The 14,266-nt window shown below is 43.2% G+C and overlaps 1 protein-coding gene across 2 annotated transcripts in view; it reads right to left on the reverse strand.

The window, feature by feature from the left end:
* Positions 1-14,266, reverse strand: part of Bicc1 (BicC family RNA binding protein 1) — a 252,100-nt gene that overhangs the window by 163,872 nt on the left and 73,962 nt on the right. For both annotated transcript variants that reach the window (XM_034524083.2, XM_034524084.2), the window contains exon 2: positions 9,530-9,576. In XM_034524083.2, the coding sequence (XP_034379974.1) occupies positions 9,530-9,576 (47 nt within the window). The remainder of the gene's footprint in view (positions 1-9,529; positions 9,577-14,266) is intronic.

A 14,266-nucleotide genomic window follows, 5' to 3' on the forward strand; every position in this document is an offset into this window, starting at 1 on the left:
GTTAAATGCGGTAACTATTTCTTTTATAGCCATCGTTGCGAACTTGGCGCGTTTATGATCTAAAATATAATAAAGGTATCACAATAGCTGAGAGCCCATGTTGCAAAACCTCATTAAAAAAATAATCTTTGCGGAGACTGCCATGGTTATTCCGGAGTGGTATTTACGTGTCCCTAACCCCAAGCTAATAAAGGAGTCGGGGAAGAAGATCTTCCCAGCAGGCCTGTGCTCTTGGGCCCAAACTCCAACAGCCATCAGTATTGGAAAAGCAAATTTTATTGCCAAGTATCGGGTCATTTTGAAGATTGTTTTGATTTGGTTTGTGGATTTGTTTTGTTTCTTCTGGGTTTTTTTTTTTTTTTTGGGGGGGGGGTTGTTTTGGTTTTGGTTTTGGTTTTTTGTTGTTGTCGTTTTGTTTTCTGAGACAAGATCTGAGTGACATTGTAGTTCAGGTTAGCCTATTATTTACTATATAGCCCAGGCTAGCCTGGAACTTAACAGCAATTCTCTAGCTAACCAAGTGTGGGGATTACAGGGGTGAGCCACAACAGCGTTTGCAACTGTTCTCAATTTTTTACCCTTTCTGAGGAAACAACACATGGAACAGATAGATGACCAACTGAGTTCCAGATTCAAATCCTTCCATTTATCCTTATGACTTTCCAGTGAAAAACCAGAGACCATTATTAGCACACATGAAATGATTTTATAAAGTTTAACCTGTTTTCTAAAACATATAAATATATATATATATATATAAATATATATATATATATATATAAAGGGGTGTATCCCTGCCCCTTTGCCCTACCTCTGCAAAGGCTCCCATTGGTTCTTTTGTAAAGATGTCTTTCCACAGAGCCCAGAGCCCCCTTTAGAGAGTATGGGGCTATGGGTCTGGAAGACACTGTAACCCCATTAAACCCTGCCCAGCGGCTCATCCACAAGACCTTCCTTCCCTCAACACACCAACTATCTCTTTCCCTTTCACTCCAGTGCCTCCAGCTAAGGGCCTGGTCGCTCAGAAGCAAGCTTTTTGGAAGCCAGGTTTGCATCTTCTTTCGCATTCTCAAGAGACCCAGCAGGCAGGAGGGATTTAGGAGTCCCCACTCACAGAGGGAACAGAAATCATGAAGAGGATAAGATGGAGACGTGTACAGATAGGAAGAAACTCATATCCATGTTCCCATCAAGCCCTGAGAAACATCACTGCCTCAAGTTTGCCAATACCTCCCTCTCAAGAGCTGACTAGAGCCAAGAAGAGCCTGGCCTCTCCAAACCTCCAGAACTGGGGAGCAAGCCACACTGCATGGCCTCCCAACAGCACCCACCGCCAGAGAAGATCTACTTAACTTACAAAACCAACGCCAAGCCCCCAAAGTCTCTTGCTCTCTTATTCATGGGAGATTAAGGTTCCCCAGTAATTCCAGGGTGACTAGGCTTATGGGAAATACAGTGTTTTTCATCTTCTTCCAAAACAAGTAATGGAAAACTCAGAAAAGAAAGCCAAAAGGAAACACGGGGATCGGGGGCGGGCTCTATATTACACCTGTCTGGTCTGTTGTCATGGTGATAACAAACAAACAACAGAGACTGTGGGTGATCAATGGTTACCTACGATGACAAACTCCTCAGTCAATGCAAAGTATAGAAGGCATACACACACGGTTCTTGACCATTCTCATTTCACTGGGGGGGGGGGGGGGAAACCAAAGAAATGAAAAGGAAACATGCCCAAATCCATTTCTCCACCACGAAAATGCCCCAGACCACTCTTTTTCAGGAAAGAATTTACATCCAAATAAATTCTTTTAAACGGCCAAAGAACCAGTTTAGAAAAGCCACAAGTACTACATATTTGACATCAGACAATAACATCCAGGATATTCGATCACTTAATTCAAGGGTCAAGTTACTTAGAGAAGCATCAAGTGACAAGACCTTCCCCCTGAACCATTATTAAGGGAAACTGAAATATTTACATACTGTACTGACTTCCCTGTGGTTGGACACACACACACACTCATACACACACACACAGACACACACACTCACATGCACACACGCACGCTCACACACATGCAGATTAAAAATGGTATCCATGGACACTGGAGAGAACAGACAGCAGTTTAGAACACTTGCTGCTCACCTAGAGAAGCCCAGGTCAGTCCCCAGTACCCATGGCAGCTCACAATCTCCTAGAACTCCAGCTCCAGGGGACCTGAGGCCCTCGTCTGGATTCTGCAGGTACTGCACCCAACACGCAAATCGTCAGACCAAGACATACAGATAAATATTTTAAAATAAAAAAAAAATCAATCTAAAAAAAAAAAAAAAAACACTACATTGGAGCATAAAGACTCAGCATTTGAAAAAGTGCCTTTATAAGGGACAGTTAACTGAACACACTTTAAAATGGTAAGACAAAAATAGAAGCGTGTCAGCCTTCCAACACTTACAGAATAACGGCCAGTGGAGGACACACCATGAATTTTATCACTTCTACCTCCCCGCCTTCCAACTAAAGACCAAGGTTGTCCCATCTGAGACAACTGACCTAACCGCTCTGGAGTACAGTGGACCAAGCTTTCCTTGAAGCAATTTTTCCTCTAGACGTCCATAATTCCCAACTTTCTAGTTTCAAAAAAATGCCCAAAGCCATCTTTTGCCCTAAAGAGCAGGAGTTTGGGATGATAAAAAAAATATAATATTAGCCACCAAGAAGTATCTTTTCTAAGTTAGTTATGCCATTAGTCCCGGGCCAAGGCACGAATTTATTGGTCGATTTCCAAAGAAACATCCAATATCTGATTACATAAACAAAATACTCTGTTTAAAAATATGTGATGTGTGCTGGGGGGGGGGTTGCTGTGTAAAGCCCCATGCAAAGGGGGTCCTGGGGTTCCCATCAAAGGCCACAGAGATGCCAAGTGGACCTTTGGCTTTGGTGAGTCACACTGGGAAGCCATCCCTGCACCCATCCCCACCTTACACATTGTAACACATTTTCCTGCCAGGAAACAGCTGATCAGGGTCATTCTCATGGGGGGGGGGAGGAAGATGAAAAGGAAGCTGGGTAGACGATGAGTAAGCCATGAACAACTGCCCAAAAGAAAAAAACCCACAGGAAGAAAACAACCCGGAAGATCACTTCCATGTGTTGAGATGAACAACGTTGCTGTTAGGCGTGGAGAACAAACTAGAGAGACCGCTGATAACCGGAGCCACTCCCTCCCTTGTGGAGAAAAGACAGAGCCAAAGAATGAAAGACAGACTTCTTAGGGGGCATTGTAAGGCAACTGTCTCTCTGTGTCTCTGTCTCTCTGTGTATGTCTCTGTCTCTGTGTGTCTGTGTGTGTCTCTGTCTCTCTGTGTCTCTGTGTGTTTCTATATGTTTCTCTGTCTCTCTGTGTGTCTCTCTGTGTGTCTCTCTGTGTGTCTCTCTGTGTCTCTCTCTATGTCTATGTGTGTCTCTCTGTGTGTCTCTGTGTGTGTCTCTGTGTCTCTCTATGTCTATGTGTGTCTCTCTGTGTCTGTGTGTGTCTGTGTGTGTATCTCTGTCTCTGTGTGTGTCTCTGTCTCCATGTCTCTGTGTGTCTCTGTCTCCGTGTCTCTATGTGTGTGTCTCTGTGTCTCTGTGTGTGTCTCTGTGTCTCTCTCTGTCTCTGTCTGTCTCTCTCTGTGTCTCTGTCTCTGTCTGTCTCTCTCCCTGTCTCTCTCTTCCTCTCTTTCTGTCCCTCTCCCTGTTTCTGCCTTTCCCTCTCCCTGTCTCTGTCTCTGTCTCTCTTTGTCTCCTGTCTCTATCACTCCCTCTCTCTCTGTCTCTGTCTCTCTGTGTCTCTCACACACACACACACATTCATGCACACACATCCATGTACACACACACACATACACACAGAGTGCACTTTATACAAATACCATACCCTGTTACCCAGAAAATACTGAAAGTCACTTTCATATATGTGGGCAAAAAGATGAACATCACATCTACGGTTCCCTTTCCACATAAGGTATGGGGATCACAGATTAAGTCTTTTCCTTTCTCAGATTGATTACTTTTATTTTTAGAGATGACTTGCAATGATGGCAATAGAAAAAATAATAAATGACAGGCCATTGAAATATGTCAATCAAACCGAACATATACATTTAATAAATGACACTTTACTGTTTTGGTCTATTTCTCTGTGACAGTAAATATTTTCTAAAGAATCATTTCCTACATTAAAAGGTGAAGAGGTTTAAGTTTTCCCTCCAGAATGTTATACATTGAATCCCTAATCCCCAGTAGCCTATTCAGAAACAGGGAAGTGTTTCCTCAGGGTCAGCACACACACGGAAGCTGTGTTCCAGAGGTGGCCAGGGTTGTACATAGTGCTGGTAGCTAAACCCTGTCGGATGTACAAGTCTCCTAGGGTTGTACTGGTTTTAAAGGCATGACAGGATCATGAAAGCAGCTGAGGCTCATCACTGTGAGAGATCAGAAGAGGCCACTAGTCAAAGTGCAGCCTCAGTGGCAGCTGAAGCCCCAGGATTGAAGGGGTCATGGAGAGAAGCTGAGGCTTGGTACCAGGTGAAAAGTTAAGAGAGCCCAGGAGAGGCGATTAGAAAAGCTACAGCCCCCAGCACTTGGAAGATACCAGTACCATGGGACAATGGCCATGGACAGCAGCAGCCATGGAAGGGCACCAGCCTGAACCTATAAGACAAACTGTGTGTACTATTGCAAAGTCTTTAAAGGAGCCCAGAAGACTGTGAATGAACCCCAGACGCTGGATGGGAAGTTATTTATCCTGTTGGGAGTTTGGTTTTGTTATGATTTGATTGTGACTGCACCCTGCTTCTTTTGTCTTGGAAGAAGAAAAGTCAAGCCAGGAAGAAGCATCCCTCCATGGCCTCTGCATCAGCCCCTGCCTCCAGGTTCCTGCCCTGTGTGTGCCTGCATTGACTGTTGTCAGTGATGAACCAGTGATGTCGAAATGTAAGGGGAAAAAAAAAAAAAAAAAAAAAAACCCTTCCCCCTCGGGTTGCTTTAAGTTACAATGTTTCATCAGAGCAACAGTAACCCCAACCAAGACAAATGGTGTCCTCAGCCAAGGAGGAAAGTTTAGACACAGATGTACAAAACCAGAAAGCCCTGTGAAGATGCAGCAGACATCAGCTGTGGCTCGGATGACACCTCAGCAAATGAGAAGACTGATGTGGATCAGACCCTACCCAGGGGTCCTCGAATGGACCCCGACTGCAGCTCCAACTCTAGAGAGCTAGACTCTAGAGCCGAGAGAAAACACTCTTCATGAGGTTGGGGCTTCCTATATGTGTCCCAATAGCAGAGACACGCAAAAAGTGTGCCACGTGATAGCTCTACACATGAACGACACACCTTCCTAGTCATTTGCTTTTGGTGGGTAGCACTGGCAGACTCTGCTTTCTCTTTTTCCAGACCGCCCCTAGCTATCTCCTCTCGTTCCTTGCCTTGTTTGTGGGTCTGTGTTTAACTTCCCACCTAGGCCTGACCTCATGACCACAGCATGTGATACCTTGATAGACCCATCCTCTCTCTCTCAGAGCTCATGCATGCATGTGGTGGCAGCTAGATTCAAACAGGGACACAACTGTCCCATGTTTTCAGAAGTGACCCAGCTGCATGGCAAGAGCTTGGGTCTCTCATTGAGATTGGTCTTGTGTGCCACGTATTCCGATGCTGAGTTCTGTGCAGTAGCCAAGGATCAGGTTACAGTCTGGACCTGGGCATTGTATTGACAAATGTGATGTAAAGAATGTTCCCCAGTAATCTCTGATTGGGGGTTAAAAGCCTAGAGCCTGTGACTGGGCAAAAGATGGAAGGCATGTGAAATGTGGGGAGTCCCAGGCTAGAACCATAAGGAGAAGGGGTGGGGAGAAGAAGGTCGCCATGAAGCAAGATGGTCCATGAGCACTTGGCAAAGAGAAGTTCACCCTGAGAACACACATGAAACAAAGCATGCCGGTCAAGAGTCAGACTTTGAGTGTGACTACTCCTGGAATGCAGGTTACAATAGTCTCAGAATTTCCCCAGTTTAGGTGTGTAGCTTGTTAATAAATTCTGATATTTCTTTATGCAGGAGCTAAACAGGAAAGAGTGGAACAGAAACGCCCCTTAAAATTATTTCAATAGTCTCTCTGAAGTGCTTGGCCTAGGGAGTGCCACTATTAAGAGATGTGGCCTTGTCGGAAGAAGTGTGTCATTGTGGGGGGTAGGCTTTGAGCATCTCCTCCTAGCTACCTGGCAGATAGTCCTCTCCTGGCTGCAGTTTGATGAAGATGTAAAACTCTCAGCTCCTTCTCCAGCACCGTGTCTGCCTGGAGGCTGCCATGTTTCCCTTGGTCATGGTGTCTCTTTCTCAGCAATGGAAATTCTAAGATGGGACAAAGCAACCAGAAACCTTGAACAGCATCCCGAGAGTGTTTCAGGTCAGGGAAAACCAAGTCTGCACTGACCCGCAAAACTCACTGAATCCATTCTTTAAGCTGCTGTATTGTTGGCTTTCCCTGTGGCAGAAAATTAAGTCCTTTACCCCAGCAGAGCACTGGGGATAAAAAGCATTGCAAAGAACATTAATGGTATGGGAAGATAATGGGCACAGAGCTAGGAGATGGCTTATTTGGTAACGTCAAATTCCACAATCCACAGTTAAAGAAGAAGGAAAAAAAAAAAAAAACAGGCATAGTGCTGTACACTTGTAATCCCCGTTCCAGGAAGGCAGAGCAAAGTGAGACCATGAGGTTCACTGGCTAAGCAGTGTGGCTTTCTCTGTGACTTCCAGGCCAAATAAGAGAGTCTGTCCCAAAAAATAAGGTACCAGGCCACAGAGGAAGACACTCTGTATGCTGCCCTCTGGCATCCACATGCATATACACAAATTTGCATACACATCAATGCATGTGCATACAAACAGAGAGAGAGAGAGAGACAGAGAGAGACAGAGAGAGACAGAGAAACAGAGAGAAAGAGAGAGAACACCAAGCACATCTTTGGTAGAAGCAGTAACTGAAATTCTGTGGGAGAAGTTCAAGGAACAGAAAAACAGCAGCCTCAAAGACACAGTCATTTGACAATTTTACTCTTGTTAAATTCTAGTTTAAACTCTGTGGGCTTCTACGATTCCCTATTCCCAATGATATATTCTATTTTTTTTTTCTAATTTGAAAAAGACGACAGAGAGCAATTTAGCACACTGCAGCGAGTACTCTCGTGTTTAATAGGACTTGTACATAGATCTCCACGAAACATAATGCAAAGTGGGACAAACATGTTTCATCCCCTGCTTAAGAAGGGTCACAGTAAGGAGAAAAATCAACCCTGCCTGACCTGGAAAATGTCTGAAAAATCTCCAGATGAATAGAACTTGAATCTCGGAAAGAGAGGGTTTTAAATGTTTGTTTGGCACACATACACACACACACACACACACACACACACACACACACACACACAGAGTGAAAGATGCCCCAGCAGTTAGAAGAAAAAGAGTGTGTGTCCCTTTACAGACACACAGTGAACACCAGGTGTAGTGGCTCACGCCTGTAATCCCGACACCAATGTGGAGACAAGAGAACCGCCTTGAGTTCAAGTCTAGCCTGGGCTAACAGCAAGAAAGATCCTGTCTCAAACAGATGCTCAGGAGCACCGATGTGCCACTATGGGAAACTGGAGGGTGTGTGGTTGGGTGACAGCTCCTCCGTGCCTTATTCCTCTGCAGAAGAATCACGGTTCTGTTTCTGTCTGGTCCAAACACTGGTATGTTCTTTCCTATAACCTCAGACATTTGACTGATTACGTTGATTTTTCCACCATGAGCTTTCGAAGGCTTTGCGGGCACCAGTCCCTCCAACAAGAAAGCTGCAGATCTTTTTACCTAAAGACAAGAGTGGCTTCTGCACTTCCAAGTAAGAGCCCGAGCAGTACATGCGTGCCAGGATTTAAACACATGGTTCCATTTACACTGCTGTGTGTGTAGAGATACATAGACAGACAGACAAATAGAAAGACAGACAGACACAGACAAATAGATCAATAAACAGATAAATATATGAATTATATATACATATATGTGTGTGTACATATGTACATATGTACATATATGTATATGTGTTACATACATATATAATACACACATACATATATATGATACATATATACATATATTTATGTGTTGCATACATATATGATGTATGATACATGCATACATATATGATGTATGATACATGCATACATATATGATGTATGATACATGCATACATATATGATGTATGATACATACATATATGATGTATGATACATACATATATGATGTATGATACATACATATATGATGTATGATACATACATACATATATGATGTATGATACATACATACATATATGATGTATGATACATACATACATATATGATGTATGATACATACATACATGATGTATGATACATACATACATGATGTATGATACATACATACATATATGATGCATGATACATACATACATGATGTATGATACTTGTATACATATATGATGTATGATACATATATGATGTATGATACTATATACATATGTGATGTATACTATATACATATGTGATGTATGATACATATATGATATATGATACATATGTACACATATATGAAGCATATATGATACATATATATATGTGCACATATGTATGTATGTATGTATGTATATACGTATCATATCATATATGCCTGGATGGTTTCCATCTCTACAGCATGCAGCCTATGATAGGTAAATACTTTCAAAATGGAAAAGCAGTTTGAGCCCCGGATGTGAGAAAGCCTGCTTTTAAAACTCTTGGACAGAGACACGGATGGATGACGAATTTGACACACCTCCCCCACACTACAAAATGTAGATTGCATGGAAAACAAGAGAAGGACGACTTCCTAATGATCCTCATCCATACACCTGGCTGTCTCTCCCGATGTGCTCTCCAAATCCAGACACGGGAGTTTGAGAGCAATGATATAAGAAGAAAGGGAATAAAAAACTGTGGACTCCAGCCCATCTTTTCAAAAGGAAAGGCCTCCTCCCAAATCAAAGACTTTCGGAGGAAGAGAACTCGAATTCATCAGCCAACATTCTAATCTCTCAACATCCTCTTCACAACTGGACCCGAGCACAGTTCTCCTTGCCATGTGCATGGTGGACTCAACTGGCTTCACTGAAGGTCAGAACATTCAGGGGACAGTGGGGACAGAATGGACATAGTGCTGACTTGGAGCAAGCAGGTCTGAAGAGACAGCTGGTACTTGTTAAAGACCCCAACCCATGTTCTGCTCACCAGAAAGGAGGACAGCGTGAGAGATGCCCACCCACCTCTAGGCCAGACACGGCTCGAGCGGGTGGGTGGAACAGAACGAGTTTCTGTTGATCTGGGTGTGAGAGATCAGCCTGACATCACTGGCGTAGCCACAGACTCAAGGCAATTTCCCATACATTCCCCGAAGCCAGAGAAGAACAAAATGCCACTCACCTTTTGAAAAAAGTCTTCCCCACTCCTGCCTTTTCCTTCAGCTGCAGCTGTAAATAAAAAAATGTACACATTTAAAAAGATATTCTTCATTTCAATGTATACATTTAAAACCCTCAAGGACCAGGGCTGTGATCCCAAAGATAAAGACAATCCCATCCTGGCCTCATCAGGGACGCCAAATTATTGAAGCATGAGATGCAAAATCTCACAGATTACGCATCCTTGATTGAGTGGGAGACCCACAAGGCTCTGTCTCCATGCTTGAGATGGAAGCCACCCTACCCCTTCCACACTAGCAAAACTGTAAAAATGAACCATAATCAAAGCTACAGTCTGTGGTCCTCACAATTCCCACCTGTAATGGACCCCAGGAATATCCTTATATAGCCCCCTTCTGAGCTGGTTAAATTTTGTGCTCATGTGAACTGAAGTTTCCATGGAGAAAAAAAATGGATGCCTATAGTGGCTATCTGGCTAGAACTAATTCAATGTAGAGACTTAGAAAGCTTAGGTTATCTTTAGGTCCTGTTAATTCACTGATCACATCTGTGTCTGAAGCAACATCCTTGTGGTCACCGGGGTGACACCTTCTGGGATTATATTAACTTAGCAAACCACTAGCTTCTACCACGTCCAACCAAAGAAGGTCCTCAGCACCTGAGACTACAGCTGCTTCCCCACTTCCGTCCAACCCATGTGCCGATATTTCCACCAATCCACTTGCAAAAGTGCCTTAGAAACAGGTCTTTCATCCTGTTACTAAGAGCTCCTCATGAAACCATTTCCTCATAGGAACATGTTCCTGGGGACAACCTGAATCCATGTCCCCAGGCCAAGTCACTTCTGTTCAGCTTTTAAAAAAGACTTATACTCTTTGAAGTGAGGGCTGTGTTTTATGTCAATAGTTTAAATGACTAAATGCCATATTGGGACCTCAGTTCATCCCTTGAAATACTTCAATCTTTTTCTCCATTTGCTCCCACCAGGAGAAACAGAATAAGCCATGGCGGTCAAGGTCAAGACCAACAGCAAACTTCATGTGGGATGAGGGGCTTGTTACGGCTAGAACACAGTCCTCTCTATGAACTTCCTGTAAGATAGATGGAGTCATTACAGCTAGACCCCCTGCCTATCTATAAGCAGTGTACAAACAGGAAAGGCCACGCCCCCCACCTGTGGCCTGAAACACCCTGTGACCCTGTGGGCATTTTAATTGGCTTGTGGTGATGAGTGGAGAATTTCAGAGGATGGAAGAGGCTTAGCCACCAGTACATGGTTATCGCAGCCCCAAGCTGAATCTTTCTAACAGAGATGCAGATGTAGTAGCAGTGACTGGACAGGCAAAGACTCAGAAGCAGGAACACCAGCTCCTAGATGTTCAAGTCCAGAAGGTATGGTGACCCATGCTCTGTGTAGCATGTTTGTATGTGTTTGTGCACATGTGGGCATCTGGATATGAATACATGTATGTATGTATGTATGTATGTATGTATGTGTTCACATGGCCATGTGTATACAAGAGTAATGTGTACATAGACATGAATATGTGTATGTGTGTGCATATATTTGTATTTGCGTATGTGGGTATGTGTTTGTATGTGTATATGTGTATATGTTTATGTGCCTCTGTGGATGCACATGTGTGTTCACATGCACATGTCCCCTTAAGAATGACACTTGTCATTAAGTTGGGACAAGCACCTACTGTGAATCTCACAAATGGAAGAAAGCAACCGATAAAGCTTAAATTCTTCTTTCATCAACTGAAGTTTCACAGCGATTTATATGTGAGTGGTTATTGGTTTTTTTTTTGTTTTTTGTTTTTTGTTTTTTTTTTTTTTTTGCCAACATTTTATCAAAACGACAGAACAGAAAGCGTGTTTCTGGGGTTTCCGAAGACAATTAGATAAAATCAATGAAAACAGGAGCTAGAAAGAAATACAATAATTCTATCTAATGTGTGACAGAGCTGAAATAATAAAGGTACTCGTGTCCTCTGGGACCTGGGATTACGTGATAGAGGGAGGAAGATTGCCCTGCGTCATCCAAACAGGTCAATATCGCCACATCCTTATAATAGTGAAGCACGAGGATCCGAATACAACATGGTATCACAAGAGTAAAGGCAACGGGGAAAAAACAATACAGAAGTCAATGAGGAGAAAGGTTTGAAAGAGAAGGGGGGTGGGCCATAAGAGAAAGAATACATATGGCTTCCAGAACTAGAAGTCAAAGAAACGCAGGATTCCGACAGCTTCTGAGGAGACATGGCCCTGCTAAAACCTTGACTTCAGCCCAAAGAGATCTACTGCAGACATTTAGCCTCAGAACCGTAAAATGATGAATGTCACCTGTGGCAGGCCAATAGAATGGCGGCAGTTTGTCGCATCAGCAATAGACAGTAATCCCTGAAGCCAATACCTTTACACTCCCTTTCTGCACCAATCCTGTACAGTCAATGCACACTCAACAGACCCTGCCATGGAGAATGCCTCTGTGATGTACTCTGTGAGGTCAACTGCCTAACTTGGAGATATAGCAATAGTAAAGCACACAAACACACACCAAAAATAAATAAATAATAAAATAAAACTCAATTCACAACTGGTTGACCCCATCTGGAGGATCTGAAGGGTTTCCCCCCGGGCAGGACAAAACTGACAGCCAAACCTAAGGATATTAACCAAACATCAAATGTCTTAGAAACATTTCAGGCCAGGCAACTCATGAACAAAACGTTCTTACTTGAGAATAAAAATAGTTGAAAAGGGAGGTGCTTACTCACTGACACCTTCCTGGAAATAAAGTAGCAGGTGCAACAAGACTTGAAAGAAATCTAGTGACATCAAGGAGGTTTCCTCAGGGAGAGAAGGTTTAGCATCTCAAATATTTTCCAAAGTCCATGCTGTAAAACTCTGTCTGTCTGTCTGTCTGTCTGTCTGTCTGTCTGTCTCTCTCTCTCTCTCTCTCTCTCTCTCTCTCTCTCTCTCTCTCTCTCTCTGTGTGTGTGTGTGTGTGTGTGTGTGTGTGTGTGTGTGTGTGTCTTTGACTGGATGCTCTCCTTCAGAACAAGTATCTGCAAGTGTCACGTCCCGGAGGCAAAGGCCGTCTACTTCTATGACAGATGTTCTCCCTGCAGAGTACTGTTCTACTCAGGACCATGTCATAACCTCAAAATACCTTCAAAGAACGACAGCAAGGAAATTTCTCTAGTTGGAACCAATATATGATGGCCTATGTTCTAGAACTGGGTAGGACACTAAAGTTCAATCAGAAACACATACTGTGAGCATGCTGTTGGAGTCTGGAAAGAAACAGCAGGCCAGGGGCCAACAACTGGATGTTCGCCGGTGTCAAAGATCAGTGCCCTTTTTGACTCTGAAAAGTTTCTGTAGAACACCTCCATCCAAGTCTATATAAAAAGGGACAGTCTAAGGCCACAGAGAAGCGAACCTCAGTTAAGAAACCCTAGCTATGCCAGCTTGTCCCTTCAAATACACACTGGCATCAAGTTTAATTTGTAAATTAAACACAGTAAGAGATTAAACAATTATCAACAGGTAATCATAAAATGAACAACTAAAAATATGCTATAATTAAATTTACCGCAGCAAATAGGATCCAGCAATACCTTATGGTGGTACTGGAGCCTCTTGTGATAATATGGACTGCCACCATGCCTGTGTGAGGTGACAAAGCCAGGTGGATGCCATGGGCCTTGACAAGTAGCTTTAGACTACTATCTGTGGAACTGTGAGTCTACAGGATAACTGAGAGATGGCAGTCAAACAGGTAGGTAGTGTATACAGTGTGGATATACAAGACAAAGGGATTATTTGTGTCCCCCAAAGAATCATGCCACTCAGACTGACAAGCTTAAAAGGCAATCTCTTTCTAAAATAGTCCCATGTAGTATTTTCAGATCATAGCTAATCCGTAATAACTGAAACTAGAGCAAGGGAAGCCAGCTGTGCAAGAAAGTACAGATGAGCCTGGCTTTTCTTAAATTCTGATGTGTGTGTGTTTCCTAAGCTCCTACAGTCAAAGAAAAACACACTGGTTGCATTTTTGGTTGGATCACTATCTCAGACGCCACTTCAGGCTCATCTATGACTGCCATGTTTTAAGAAATATCTGTACTTCAGCCTGAGGTTGCTGGGCCTCCTTGAGGATCTCAACAGACTCTGTGAAACACATCTGTCAAGGCTGTAGAAGTCACGAGACAACATGTCTTGCCGTCTCTTCTCTCAAACATGGATCCTTCAGAGTTCTAACGGGAGGGTCCTTCTCTCAAATGCACCCTACGTTCTCAGTATGAAAACCCCAAATTCCTCCCAAGAAGTTACAGTTTGAGGACAGAGGGGCGAGATCAACATGGAATGTTTTTTTTCTCAATGTAAACTCAAGACATTTGACATGCCGAGTCCATAGACCCGTGATAAAACAGAGATGGTTACTCTCAGTCCACAAATATCTGGGTCCTATGCCAAGGAAAAGAAACAGCCAAGTCCAGACCCTTATTCAGCTTACACCCCTGACCATGCTAAGAGCCAAAGCCACCCAACCAGTGAGGAAAAACCAGAATGACAATTTAGTTCTACCACCAAGCTTCCCAGAGACCTTTGCATACCTCCGGTGTTGTCCAGATTAAACTTTACATGAATATTATTTCTCTTCTTGTAACAGAAGCTACATCCTGTTCTTTCCCCCACACGGAAGCAGGACAGCTAAGCTACT

This window comes from Arvicanthis niloticus, chromosome 20 (assembly GCF_011762505.2).
Source record: "Arvicanthis niloticus isolate mArvNil1 chromosome 20, mArvNil1.pat.X, whole genome shotgun sequence".
Classification (NCBI taxonomy): Eukaryota; Metazoa; Chordata; class Mammalia; order Rodentia; family Muridae; genus Arvicanthis; species Arvicanthis niloticus.